We start from the raw sequence: 15,527 nt of genomic DNA on the forward strand, positions 1-15,527 counted from the left end.
TCTATTTGCTAGTGTGCTTATCTGCAAACGAGTCTAGTCTAGCGTGAATGTAAATGTATAGATTTCATTCATTCTTACAGGTCTCCGTCTCTGAATCTGAACAAGCATACGTGTGCAGAGGAGTCTTCTGTGTGTGTGTGTGTGTGTTTGTGTGTCTGTATGTGGGGAGTAGGAGAAAGAAGTGAGTGAGCAGAGAGGAGAGATAAAAGGAGAGAGATGAATGTGTGTTAATGCATGCCTCACCTCACATCCCCCCTCTACTCCCTTCAAGCCCAGGGAGGAACATTTTTTCCATATTTCTGTTAACGTTCAAAGCTTTGTGCATTGTCTGCTGGTCCAGTTTTGGTACTCATTTATTACACTCCATTACTGCACAAAGGACACTGCCAGTGTTAAATGTCAGGGCTGATGCACAGAAATAGATGTTAGTAAAAAACAAAACGAAACATAGCACTCAGTATGCCAAGTACATGTCAGATCTGGTCATTGAGTGTCTAATAATAGTCCAAAAATTTGTTATAATACTGTAAATGAAAACATTTTTTCCTATTTGTCGTGCTTTGAAGCGGCACCACTGAAAGAACGCCTGCAATCAACCTTACGCAACAAGTACAAAAGCACCCCCTCCCCCCCGCTGTGGGACTTGTAGACTCATAATCTGGCAGCTTCTAGCTTAAGAGCATATTAAAAGATTCTCTCATATTCATTAATTTTGAATGTGTCTCCAGAGCGGTGTATTTCTTCTTTGCTCTATAGCTGTTTTTTTGTTAATTGGTAGTGCAGGCAGTATTTGTTCAGTTTGTAACACAGTTTGCTGTCGTCTTTCTTTGCTGTCTTTGTTTTATCTTGTTTCTCTTAAGCTTTCAGTTCTGCTGTCAAATCAACTGTTTCTCAACCCATTTTGAGTTGTGCTCCTTCGCTCACACGGTGTTTGGCAGCCATATCAGCATCAGACAAATGGAGACGTTCAGCAGTGCCTTTCAAGAATCCTCTAGTGAATTGCCCTTTCAATCACAGTTGCTTAAAACATCCATTATAAGCAAAGAAACCGAGAGAGGGATGGAGGCTGTGATGGGGAGAGAGAAAGGAAAGCTGTGACCTGTCTGTATCTTTACAGATATGTGGTGAACCACTGTGCTGCCTGAGCCTGGGAATTGATAATGCATAAGTCTGTCTCCAGTCCAGAATTGTATTTTCTATCTGCTTTAGATCCCTCTTCATGTACAGAGTGCTGAAATGCTGCATAGTCAATGCACTGGTTTGTAGTACTCTGTTTGTATGGCTAATGGGTGAGGCAGCTAGGCTTCTCTGTTTACTCTGACGACAGAAACATCCTGACAGGAGTGTGCCACCACCCTGCCACTGGAGAGAAAGATGATGGAGACACAGTTCTGCCAGCTGTTGAAGTGCCTGACGGTGCACCTCAGTGATGCGTGCTCTTGTGTGTGCCTGCATGGTGGTTCAGTGCCAGCTGATACTCAGCCTTCTCTTGTTTCCATTGATGCCCCGTAGAGGAACCTGAGTGGGTGCTGTGGTGCTGCCTGTCTTTGTTGCAGTAATCAGGTGGTGATTTCCACACAGTTGGACTGTAGCCTGTGAAAGGATGTGCCCAGGAAAATTGAGATGGGCTCGCACGCTGAGTCATAAGCTTAGCAGCTTCAGGCCTGAGAAAGGCTGTTTGTTGATCAGATAGTAATTGTGCCTCAAAATATGTGGCATGTCTTGAAACAAGTTTTATTTTCTTTCCCGCGCTGGTTATATCTCGAGTTGGATGCATTTGCTTTACTTACTGACATTTCAACAGCCTCTGCTTTCACATGCATGGATAATGAGCCATAATCCAGATGTTAATTGACTTTAATGTGCTTTGATGTAAAGTACACATCTAAATATCGCATGCTTTGTGTACAGCGCTTTGTTAAGAATTACCCTGTGTAGCTTTCAGGTTGATCAGATTGACTTAGAAAGAAAGGGAAACAATTCTACAGTGTTCCTCTTTTGAATATGCACACTCACAGCTAGTGCTACACACAAATGCCCAAATGTGCTCCATGCTCGTTCCGATTTAGTCACAGACACATTTACCCAAAGACACATTTGCTCGTGCTGTATCGCAAAAAGATGTTGGTCAAAGATTGCAGCTGCTGCTGAAGATTTCTGGGTAAAAGCACCTCTGAGTGAAACTAAAAATTCTTAAAATGTCACTCATCAGGTTTTGTAAATGCATGTGTCGGTGTATTAGTTTGATCAGTGTACTTTAATGAGCATATTTTATTATCCTAGCTGATCGCTTTGGTGATTATGTCTAAATATACTCATTTGCCACTTTATTAGGTCTAAGTTGTAGGTCTCATACTAGGTTGGACTCACTTTATTCTTCAGAATTGCCTTAATTCTTCATATCATAGATTCAATAAGGTGCTGAAAACATGTTAGCATTCTTCTGATTTGTCAGTTGCACATTCATAATGTAAAACACTGTATCCATCCAGAAACCAGTTTGAGATGATCTGAGCTTTGTGACGTGACATGTTATCCTGCTAGATGCAGCCATGGTCATGGTCATGATCATCAGCAATATTCATGTAGGCTGTGGCTTCTAAATAATGCTCAGTTGGTACTAAGGGGAACAAAGTATGACAAAAAAACCCCATCCCCCACAGCATAACACCACTCGCAGTAGCCTGAACCATTGATACAAAGCAGTATCCAGAGCAATGCTTTCATGTTGTGCATGCCAGATTTTGTCTCCTACCATCTGAATGTTGCAGGAAAATTTGAGACTCATCAGGCCAGATACCAGTTTTCCAATCTTCTGTTGTGCAATTTTGGCAAGCCAGTGTGAATTGTAGCCTCAGTTTTGTGCTCTTGGCTGTCAGGACTGGCCCTCTGTGTGGTCCTCTGCTGCTCTTCTGTATTTACTGTTGCTTTTCTATTAGCTTGAAGCAGTCTGGCCATTCTCCTCTGACCTCTGGCTTCAAAAAAGCATTATGACCCAGAGAGCTGCTGCTCACTGCGTATTTTTTCTTTTTTGGGCGATTCTCTTTAAACACTCGAGATGGTTATAAACAAACATCCCAGCAGATCAGCAGTTTCAGAAATACTCAGACCAGCCTGTCTAAGTATTTCTGATGCTAAGTTTGAACCTCAGGATGTTATCTTGATCACGTCTACATGTCTAAATACACTGAGCTGCTGCCATTTGATTGGCTGATTAGATATTTGAGGTTGAACAGGTATACCTCACAAAGTGGGTGTGTATCACAAGATGAAGTTACACTATATGGTGATAACATGGTGTAACTATATTACAATGCAAAGCCCAAATCCCTTACGGGGGGCATGCGGTATAGTACAACTTTGTCACTGATACAAAACTGCTTTATTCCATGAGCTTCTTTGGTTAGACTGTCCCACTGTGTACTTCAGAACAGGAAATTATCAGCCCAAATGATTAATGGTACACACACACACACACACGCGCGCACACACACCAAGAATGCCAACATTGTGAAATATGAGACCGCCTGTTCCCTCCATGGAAACACACTTTGCGAGCTCTGTGATCATAAATGAGCGCAGAAGTCAATATTGGAGCTGTCCCAGCCAGAAAAGCCCACTCTAAGCCACAAGCCCACGAAGAAACATTCCTAAACTGTCAGAAAGAGTCTGATACTGGCTGGACAATGCATGACACCTTCAGCATAACATGGCCATTCTGCTGTAAATAGCACTGTGTATCACTGCAGACCTGGGTGTTACTATTTCAACAGCCAGCTCTGAGCAGACACAAGAGAGCGTGTCATTTCATCTGATCTCGGAGTTGGCTATGTGAGAGCCCCTTTAAGCATTACTTATGCTAAAATGAGACTCAACCATGTAGAAAAGAGGATAACAGACAAGATGGGGGGCAGCAGACGAGAGAGGAAACAGAAGGGTGCAGAGGAAAAAAACAGCTGAGAGGAGGGAAGAGAGAAAACTATGGGAGTGGGAAAGCTATCCTGGAATAGCCAGCAACTAGAGCTACAGACTCCACCCTTCTCACCCCTCCCCTTACTCTCTCTCTTTCCCTTTCTCTCTTTCCCTTGCAATCGCTCTCTCTCTCCCCCCCTCTCTCTGAAGCAGTCTCCCAGTGTGTCATTTGACCAGGCAGTTCACAGAGGCGAGAGCTCAGCACCAAAAAGAAAGCAGTGGGAAAAAAAGAGACAGAGACAGAAGGAGCACGGTCAGCGTAACGATAAGCTTGCTGGAATGTTTCTCTCACTGTTTATCACCAGATGCAAAGCCCTGTGAGTGCGGATTTCTTCTTGACTTACTGCTTTTGGGGACTCTTACACTTGGTTTCTTGGATATGGGTTTTAACTCTGCGTGCAGTCAGCTGAAGAGGAGGATCAACTGACACCTTTTTGGGGGATTTACACTTTTTGAGGAGTAAACCTCTACTTGTGTGAGGGTGACGAAGAGAGACCAAGAAAAGAGAAGGAAAGGAGAGCCAGAAATAGGGAGAGATAGATAGAGAGATAGAAAGAGAGATAGAGAGAGAGAAAGAGAGATAGAGAGAGAGAAAGAGTGCCCGGGCCATGCCCACCTCAGCTCATGGTTCAACAGCATGAAAGGGGGCCACCATCACCATCGCCACCACAGAGGCTGTGGCTGCCAACACTTGTTCCGTAAAGTCCTGGCCAAGTGTGGCTGCTGCTATGCACGAGTCAGAGGTCAGTGTCACACACAAATGCACATACACACAGAACGCCTAAAGAAATTTGATCTTTAATATCTGATTATCTGATTTTCCTGGCTTTGAGGTTGGAATTGTGCTTTAAAAACTGCTTTTGTGATTCTGTTTGTTGTGTATGTGCACATTTGCGTGTGTGTGAGTGTGTGTGTGTGCAGTTTCTCTTGATCATTCCCCTGCTCCTCATCTCCTTCTCCAATACATTATCTTAGATGTCCACCCATGTCTCTCTTATCTCTTTTCTCTTTTCTGCGAGCATATGTGAACCGTTTAAATGTAAGCCTCAGCCCCCTGCCCTGATCCCTGCACCTCCAGCTAAAGCAACAGATGTACACACACACACACACACACACACACACACACACACACACACACACACACACACACACACACACACACACACACACACACACACTTCAGAGCAAGTGAAAAAAGTTCTACAGAGGACAGCACAGTGAGGAACCGGAAGGAGGACATGGATCATGCATTCTTCCAGTAAGGATAGAGAAGGAAGAAAGAAGGGGAAAGAGCCTGCGTGTGATTTGGAAGGTGACTGTCCTCATCACGACGAGTTCATGTCACTCAGTTATGTGCGGCACGTGGATGGATGAATCACGCGGGGGGTCGGGGGTCGGGGTGGCTGTGCTACGCTGAAACATTCCTCGACCCAAAACAGTGGGGAGCAGAAGAAAACGACAACAATCCCCAGCAGCACCCCTGTTATTGTCTTCCCCTCCGACACCGGCGTTTGCAGTAATGACGTGCAACATAAATAGCAGCGGTCCATCAGAGTAGTGTGGTTGAGTTAAAGCAGCAGGTGGCATGATATGTAATAACAACAAAGTCAGATGAGCAGGCACAGTCGTCCATAGGCAGCTGTGGTTGTTTGTAGTTTATACAAAACTCAGGACTCGGTGTAACCTCGAGCTTAGAGCAGGAAAAAAAATTGTCTTAATGTTCCTACCTCTTTTGGTCAGTTTCTTCTCTGTTCATTTTGCCATCTTGTACACATGCATGACCTCTGCCACTGTGGCTCCAAGGCAAAGTTAAAACAATAGTGGTGTCTAATAGCAGTGTACGATTTTATGCTGTGGTGGCACGCTGTGCGTTTGTTCCCTTTTACAAGCGTACATCAAAGTTGTAAACAGTGGACATACCCTTTGAAGTTCAGTACTTAGGAGGGGGGGCTTTCATAAAGTAGATTTTCATATTGCTGGCAAGCATTGTTGAATACATACCTTAGATTCCTTCAGTTTAATCTCTTATGTAATAGATATTCTCCTTTTCCATCGCCTGCAGCTCCCTTCTGCATCTCTACCATGTTATCATAGCAAATACTTTGGTCCAGTATGAAAAGATGAGATGTTTTTTTATTTTTATTTTGCAAGCTGAACAAGAGAAATATGAGCACTCTATCCTGTCTGTAAAAGCCATGTGTGCTCTATAAAACCTCCTCATAGAAGAAAGCACATTTTTCATGTTGCAGCTGGCTTTTGTGCTCACATACTGTACTGCTCTCTCCATTTATCTGCACAGCAGTTTCTCTGATTAAAACATGGGGGTCCAGGGTCAGTTGTAGACTTTTATATTATTGAAAAACTGTTTCTCTCTCTCTCTATGTCTATAAAAAAAACTGATATTATTCAATTCTTTCCTTTCTTTATAATTTTATCTCATACTTTTGTGAGATATCACATATCTGACTTCAAACTTCCAACTAATTTGCTGAGTCTTTCCCATTGTTTTTACTGTGGCGTCTACAGGACAAACACTGAATAATGCAGACTTTTTTCCGTTCTTCTCCCAAGACATTGTTGTTTCAGGTGAGGCACGTAACTGTATCAATTACCATCGATTTGTCTAAAGTATACATTTTTTCAAAAAAGGCCCAAAGTGGTGCCTGCACTGTCTTAGCTGAGATAATCAGAGCTGCAGCTTACTATTAGCTCCCACATCCCTAACTCTGATATCAATAGCAACAAAAGAATTTCCTCTTTATTGTCATTTTTTAAAATAATGACAGGCCGTCTTTGCTCTATTGCCTTGGACACAACTGTTTACGATGCATTTCCATCATTCATTGATTCCAAATAAAAAAAAAGCCTGATGACTGACTTAAGAGGAAACTATCGTGTGCGGTGTGATTCATTCCCCTACTTAGGCGTAATGGCACTTACTTGCAGGCCGGGTGATCACATGCACTGTGCTATTATGTCACACCATATGTGTTCCTAGTGGATGCCTATCGCTTAGACAGCATACTCACACTTGACTTTTCAATGGGTAAGCTAAAATAAGTTCAGCTGCTCACAGACTGAATGAGTCACACAGGACAGTCTTTAATTCTGCTTCTGACCCGTTTGCTTGTATGCAGAAAGGGACTGCAGCTGAATCAATGTGGCATCATGCTGGCTACTCTGCCGGACTTTTTTCACATCTTAATCGATATCCAGTGACACGAGTGCAGGGGCAGCGGAGTCCTTATTAAGTTAAGAATGTGTGAATGGGTGTTATTTGCACTGTGTGTGGATTTGTGTTTATCGCAATACCGACGAGCGCTAGAAGTTAGGAAGAGTTGGAGGAAATATATGACAGAAGAGCTGGGATTATTGATCTGGGCACTACTCATCGAGATGGAGAGGGCAGGAAGATGGACAGGTGGGGAGATGGGTTTAATGAAAGAGAAAGGCATGTATCATTTTAGCTCTGATACCAGCGGTAGTCTGCACAGCGCATTAGCAGATTGGCTGCCAGAGGGCCATTAGTGGGGCCTGCTTCCCAGCAAAGACTGTTGACAAACCATTTGAAAACAGATGGTATGCTTTGTCTTATATTGTCCACGGTGAGCTGAATTCACAGCCCAGAGGGCATAAAAGCAGGTAACCTAATGATTTATCAAATGATTTATCTGAACAGAGAGTTTGAGTTTGGGGAAATATTTTGTAATAATAAGGAGAGGTGGAATGGATAAGTGGACAAGCACTGACAAGGCCCTGACAGCAAACGTCTGTTCACGCCTTTTTGAGCGAACTTTCAAATCTTGCAATCAGAGGAAGGAATTCACATGCTGTAAAGACTACTGATGATGAAACCATCAATGTTCTCCTCACACACACACACACACACACACACACACACACACACACACACACACACACACACACACACAGTCTGGTTTGCTATCCTCGTGGGGACATCCCATTGACATAATGCTTTCCCTAGCCCCTTACCCTAACCCTAACCATTAAAAATGAATGCCTAACCCTAACCCTTACCCTAAACCTAACCATAACCTAATTGTAACCCTGACAGTAAAACCGCATTTTGAGTGTGAAAATTGCTTTCAACCCCGAGGGGACCTGGATTTTGGTCCCCACGGTGCAGAAAGTCCCCACCAGGATAGTAAAAGTCAGATTTTGGTCCCCACCAGGATAGTACGAACCCGTACACACACACACACACACACACACACACACACACACACTGATAATGTTAGGAATTACACCCATGCAATTTGAGCTAACACGTCTTATCTTTTCTGTGGCACAGCCTCCCACACATCTAATGCTATTTGGGATGCACCCTGAAGTAAATCTAGAACACATACGTGCAGGCTGTCAGACAGTAAACAAAACAAAGATAAGGATGGAGCAGAGTTAAGATCACACTTAAAGGCAGATACTGTAATAGGCAGACCATATGGGAAAGAGTACTTTTTAGAATATCCACCTCTTCGGATTTTTAGTGGAATCAGTTTTAGGTCAGCTACAGTGCACACTGTATTTATCTTTTTAACCAAACTGCGTTTTTTAAAAGCTGTCTGGAGTCAAAAGATTTCCGAAAAGGCTTCCAGATTGATTTAGCATTTTATGAATGCTCTGAAAGAGTTTTCAGAGATTTTCTGGGACTCATCTGAGCTATTAAATGCATGCAGATAAGTTAATTACAGTTTTTGCATGTATTTTCAAGTGCACTCTCGAATAAACTGCAAATGTAGACCTAAGTCATATATATATTCTTCCTTATAAAAGGCTTTTATGTGGAAAAAAACAGAAGAATAAAAATAGAGGGTTTGGGTTTTAGCTTGAAAAAAACACATTATTCGAGTCTCCTTTCTCTCTCCATCTTTTATTTTACACACATTTATATGTCTCAGTTATTCAGTGTTTTCTTTTTCATTAACATATTCCTCACCTGCTTTGTTCCACAACTGAGGCAGCAAGCAGCTTTACCTGTGTGTGAGAGGGTAAAGATCACGTGGCAGCAGTCAGGTTAGGGCAACAACAACAGCAATAATAAAACTGTTTCCATCTATGGATCTGTCTGTGTCTCCATAAGTATGTTTGCCTGCTGTCACTTATCTCTTTGTATTCCTCTTCTTTAATGATCCTCCAAAGAAGGAAAAGGGTCGGCGTTGTCTTGCATATGCATCTATATGTGTTCCCTTTGCATCTGAGAGCGTGTCTATTTGTGAGTGTTGGGGGCTGGTGTTGACTCATGCATGCAGTGTGTTAGGACAAGAATCCCCCACAGCAATGACACGTACGCTCTCACACACAGACACACATACACACGCATATATTTACATGGTTGAACGGCAAAGACAGGGCGAACGAAACCAAAAACAATCATTAAAAAAACAAAAAAACACCCCAAAACATACACTGATATATGTGTAAGTTTAAATTAGTTTCAAATTGAAAAAATGATTAGTATCAAAGGTCTTTGGGGCAAACTTGCATCATCTGTATCGCTGCCACAGTTCTGCATTCAGCTGTAGTAAACAGTTGCTGTGCATTCAAGCCATCGAGAAAATAAGAAGCAAAAACTCACAATAATCTCACACGACAGGCAGCGATTAAAATTTAGCTGCTCCACAATGTTCGGCATCAACACGCAGCTCGTAAAATAGAATAAATCACCGAACATTTATTTTTGTCCCTTCACAGATTAGTCAGAGTGCATGATGTGCTGCAGACCCCGAGGTGGTTGGGTTCAGTGTCTTGCTCAAGGACACGCGCTTGCACATTTCATCAGTTTGGTCGCTGTCAGACAAGAACTTGATCCCCACAGCTAACCTGGGACCCCGCGATGTACGAATACATTTTGATAACAAGTTGAGAGTGCTTTTGACAGAAAGCAGCACTGCTGGCAAATGCGGGGGGCGGGGGGACCAGTGTGTCTTTTTATGTCTCAGCTAGAGAAACTTAGTTGTCATCAGCTTATAAGGCAGACTTCAGACATTATGGAAAAAGCAACAAAAATAGCTGAAATTGAAGGTATGCTAGACTGCCGTGGCTCAGCTCTGTGTTCAGCACTCTGAGATATTTTTAAACTTTGCACCCCAGCCCACCCTCCACCTCGTCATCTCTTCTTGCCCTCCCACCAAACCCCCAGCCTCCTTCCCAGCCGATCTCCACCATATTGTTTCTCTCTTGCACACGCAAAAGCGAAGTTCCCCAGCTGGATGAAGAAATCAGCCAGCCTGAATTTGGGCTGAATGTTGCGTGATCTGCTTGGAATACGAAGACCAAGTGGAGCTTTAAGATCACTCCTGGGGCATTCTCATTTTCTCTCTCCTCCTGCTTCGCTTCTTCATTTCTCTCCTCTCCTTCAACTCCCGCTCTTTATTAATTATTTTATTATCTATGCCCTTTCTCCTTTAAAGTAAACACACATTTATATATGTGTAATATATTTTTACCACGTCCCTTTCTTTCACAGTTCATTGTCATTTCCTTTTTGCTCTACTAAACTGCCTTGCCCTGACATATTTGCAAGGCTCCCACAGTCTTTCCTTCCCTTTTTTCTCTTCCTTAGGACTCTGTTTGTAAATGTGCAGAGGAGAAGAATGAGGGAACAAATTATGAAACACAGGAGTGCATTCCATACCTTGTTTAGAAAGAATTCTCCAACAGTACAGAGGGGGAGAGGAGCGACTTCCCCCTGTGATCCTACCCCCACTTTCAGTCCATATGGCTCTTTTTATACCTGCCTTCTTTCGGGGGTGGGGATGGGGGGGGGGGCTATAATGTGTGCTCTTGCTTTTCTAATACTCAGCTCTTGCTTTCATGGAGTTTTACTCCTTCTTTTTTGTGATCTATCAAAACAGCAGCCGCACTATAAAGAGTCGTGAGCGGTGTGAAAAAAGTTTCAACTTTCGACTCTGTGCATCTTTTCATTTGGCGAGATTGGAACATGCTTGCTGTAAGTCTTAGCAACAGGTTGACTGCAATGATTGCTGTAGTGTCCCCTCTGGCTGTCAGAGTGGAGAGATTTTTTTTTAAATTTTGGCTGCTCTGTTCTGCAGTTCTCTCCAGAGAATACTTCACAGAGGCCTCAGTGAGAAACTTTCCAAAACAGTGCACAAGGCAAAGCAAACAATGGGTAGTGACAATACGGAGAGTAATGTGGTTTTGTGCTGAAGAAGCTTGCTTGAGCTTTGACTGCAGGACACAGGAGCTAAGCATGTTACTTACCTTGTGTTTAATCAAATTTACTGTTGGAACTGTAGTTCCTCGCAGCCTGGGATCAGCTTACAGAGCATTACTGTTTGGTTCACTTCTAACCTAAATTTGCCATCATGTTTGTCTCTGCGCCTCACTAGAGGATAGTTCTGCGAGTTCATGGTTTATTAGTTGCACAAGAGTCTCTGGGGTATCTTAAAGGGACAGTTCACACCAAAATTTAATTTAAATGTTTTCTTTTGCCCGTTTTGGCGTCAGTTGACCAGTTATAGAAGTGTTGGTTGTAGCGATGTCTGTCATCTGTTCAGTATAATAGAAATTATGTTTTCATATGTTTAAAAAACTGACATGCTTAGTCAATAAAAAAATGCACAAACATTGTTTTGAGCACTCTAATGGCAGCTATTATCCATCTACCGAATCATACCTGGGCCATGTCACTCTGCACAAAGAAGCACATCTGCAAAGAGGATTGTGTTAGTGACAATGGGACAAGATATGATTATTGCTGTTGTGATGCTAGCTAGCTGCACACTTTGCAGTTTCTATATGAAAGCGCTCACAGCAGGGTTGGTGCATTTTTTGTGCTGAATTGCTGCTGATTTTTTCCAAATAATTATTTGTCACTTTGATTTAGTTCCAATATAGCTGACAGCAGGCAGTTATGTCAAAACAAGTTTACATCAAAACAATCTGGATGCATGAATAATTCTACAGAATGTAGAAAATATAAGCAAAAATAATTTAGAGGTGAACTGTCCCTTTAAGTATTTGTAAATCCCAATGAATTCTGGGAAAAATAGAGTTCTTTTCAAACTAATAAACAAACTTGTATGTTTTTACTGGGAAATCCACAGCAAAAAGAAAAGCAAAAGATACAAGCAAATACTTCCATACAGTTTTTGCATTGTTAAATAAGCTTTCCCCCGTGTTTCTGCCTTCTACACTGGACTGGAGAAGACAGCAAACCAAAAATTGACCTGTTTCCTTCTTATCGGCCAGTGACACACTGATTGTCAGTCAGGCACCATTGATTGTTACTATAGACACAGCTTTCTGTTCATAGCCTGCAGCCAATACGTAAGGATTAAAGCTGCATTGGTGGACTCAAGAGAAAATTATTTTAAAAAATGTAAAAACATCCTAATGTGTATATAATAACCCCCCAAATCTTTAGAATAAGTTTTTATTTATGTGCAAAATTCCCATTGTAGCAGCCAAACTAAGACTACTGTAGCTGTTACTTTATAAATGCCAAATTTAGAAACATTTGAGTGTCTGAGTGTGACTTTAAAGATTTGCTTTTGCCGTAACAATCTAATTACACTAGCTAATAGTTTACATTTTGGCAGTACACTCAACACATTTTCTATTGCTTTACTTAATATTAATTATTCAGTTTCGTTAGCCTATAGGAAAACTGTCCAACTGATGGATTTGGCACAGGGATTACAGGTGGAACTGTGCCTTGGGTCGCCCTCAAACACTCAAATGGATTTTGCGTATTCATAAGATGCCCTCTTAACACCCATATGGAGAGCTCTTGCTCAAAATGCAGGATCTGATCGAAAAGAGACAAAAGCTGACAGCTGCAGATGGTTTTCTTGAATTCAGAATAAGCTTTTCAAAAGCATCCTTTGTTCCTCTGGCATTGTCTTACTAATACGCATAAGCCAGGGAAACATTTGCTGGGTTGTCACTGTATGAATATTGATGCAAATCTACAGTAATTATTGTGCTTTGTGTGTGTGTGTGCACGTGCAAGCGTGTGTGTGTGTGTGTGTCACAGACAGGTATATGTTCATGAGTGTATTGCTATGCAAAAACAAGACTGAGTGCATGCGCCCACATGTGTAGGTTGATTTCTTGCTGATGGCTAATCTTTTGTGCGGCTGTCCCTCACTCTCTCTCCTTCTGGGTTTAGTTGCTATGGCAATAAGAGTGGGGAGAGGTGGAGAGCTATGGAAAGGAATGAGAATATGTGTCTGGAAAGCACATCAAGTCTGACTGAGAATCACTATGCCAGCACATCTTTAGGTCTCGAGGTCGGAACTGTGTGCCCCATTAGAATGAAAGCTGAGATATTTGTTTTTGCACACAAACCTCATATGCTTGCTCCAAATACACAACATGTTCTGAACGCTTGGATGCTCAGGATATAATTTTATGAGAGAGCATATCTGAGACAAGAGAAGTTAGACAGTTTTGTGTCAAATCAACAATTCACATTGTTGACTCAGTTTGTCATAAAGCCGTCATGGCTATTTGCAGTGCAGAGCACTGACCTTGTGCACAGCCAGTGACAAACAGCAAGAGCACAGTACTGGAGCTGTCAGGCAGACTGGGGCCAAGAGGAGAGGCTCCACATACCCGTGACCCAGCGTGCATCGCAGCTCTGTCTCCAGCTCTCCTTGGAGGCCTCCTGACTGGCACTGCCATATGAAATCACAATCGCTTTTAATTTGCTCGTTGTTTTCGGCCACCTCAGGCTAAATGGCAGCCTTGTTTACCCTCAAACACAAGTACCAGCCATTTGTTCTCTGATTTTTTTTTTTAGAGTGAGTGTGTGTCTGTGAATGCGTGGGTGTGTGACTAGATAATCATAGTGATGACCGACAGTACCCAGGGTGTGTGCTTCCTATTGCTAAAAAGGGTAAAAAGAGTAGTGCTGATCATCACTGTGATTATCCGGGTGCACACACACACACACACACACACACACACACACACACACACACACACACACACACACACACACACACACACACACACTGGCACAAGATATACACACAATTGCACACATACTAAATCAGAGTGCCATGCAGCGCCTGCAAGGTCATTTAAGTACTTTTCCAACCCTCATTTTCCCAAAATGCCTCAAAGCATTTTTCAGTGGACCTCATATAAAGACTGAACAATCTTATGGTTACTTTGGGAGCATGAGCAGTTGATATATATCCACCTACAGGAAAACATCCATTTCACAGTTTAGGTTTTTTTTAGTTCTTGTTTTGGGAAAAGAAAATTGTGACTGTGACGTTTTAAGCTGCTGCATACTTCTACTAAACAGTTCAAAAACAAACAGTTCCTCTTCATCTCTCCATTATTTTTGTAAGAACAAATTGGCAGATATTTTGTAATATAAAATATAAGCAATAAATTGACAGTTAAAATGTGGTCCAGCTTTAACAGCTACAGGGTTAAAGTAATGTAAAAATAAATGTAGCACTAAATATAATCAAATATAATTATTGATAGATTGCATACAAATAATATCAAAAAATAAAAGCATAATGGGTAATTTTGCTTTTGGTGTGCTAGTGCTACTTTGCTAGAGCAAAACAGGCAGTTGCTGCGTTGATCTTCAGCCTCTGGGCCTCATATTGTACATATAATGTGCACAGTATCATTCATGATAAACAAAGGATGTCTGTTTAAATATTTTCTTCTTCTCTGTCAGATCTCAATTTCATATCTTCTTCTTCTGGAGAAAGCCCCCCTGAAAACAAAGTACTGTAGTAATTAGAGAAAATTACTTTGACAGTGTATCTATTTAACCCTGGAGAACCCATGGGGTCAAATTTGACCCCATGGTTTCCCTAGAAAACCAATGGGGTCGGCTCTGACCCCATGGGTTCTCCAGGGTTAAGGGAAAAAAAACATGTCCGAACACCCTCAACTAGAGTTGGCTATTGTTTGAGATGCAAAGTAAGGGGGAAATATTGAGAAGCTTATCACGTGTCAAGCTGACAAGGATTTATTTAGTCCATCTCACAACTTTAACTGATCATAAGAGGAAAAAATAGGGAAAAGGTTACAGCTGTCAATAGGTGGGCACCATTCAGAAACAAACCTGTGGAGGTGGGGTGTTCATGTGTGTGAAAGATGTGGTCTACAAGAAATGAAATACTGAAGGTATTTATATGAATTTATAAAAATCAAATCCATTTGCTCTCTTTTTCTGCCTTCAAATTGAAGCTGTGCACTTTGAAAAGCAACATTTATAGCACATTTAGCAGTAGGGATTAGACTTTATTAGTTTTTTTACTTATGCTACGGTCACACCAGGGGAACCAGGGGGTGGAGACCAAAATTACTGCAACCATTTACAATAAACTTATGATCTCCTTGACTTCTAAGACAGTCAGTGATCTTCAAGGGGACTTTGGTGCATCAAGATGGCAATAAAACTGCAATAACATGGAGTCAGTCTGCTATCAGTCTGCTATCAGTTGACAATTGAATGCACCTCGGTAATTACAGCTGATGTGTTTGTGATAGAAGGGTAATTAAATGTAGTAAATCAGTGAAAATTGCAAATCTGT

General features: G+C 41.9%; 1 protein-coding gene across 4 annotated transcripts in view; it reads left to right on the forward strand.

The window, feature by feature from the left end:
* The first annotated feature begins 4,065 nt into the window (after positions 1–4,065).
* The window catches only part of arhgef25a (Rho guanine nucleotide exchange factor (GEF) 25a), a 33,595-nt gene continuing 22,133 nt past the window's right edge, over positions 4,066–15,527 (forward strand). For 2 of the 4 annotated variants that reach the window (XM_063464454.1, XM_063464455.1), the window contains exon 1: positions 4,066–4,715. In XM_063464454.1, coding sequence (XP_063320524.1) covers positions 4,610–4,715 — 106 coding nt within the window. In that variant the 5' untranslated portion in view covers positions 4,066–4,609. The remainder of the gene's footprint in view (positions 4,716–15,527) is intronic. The other 2 variants (XM_063464452.1, XM_063464453.1) reach the window with 2 other exon arrangements.

The sequence above is a fragment of the Pelmatolapia mariae genome, linkage group LG20, assembly GCF_036321145.2.
Source record: "Pelmatolapia mariae isolate MD_Pm_ZW linkage group LG20, Pm_UMD_F_2, whole genome shotgun sequence".
In the NCBI taxonomy this organism is placed as follows: Eukaryota; Metazoa; Chordata; class Actinopteri; order Cichliformes; family Cichlidae; genus Pelmatolapia; species Pelmatolapia mariae.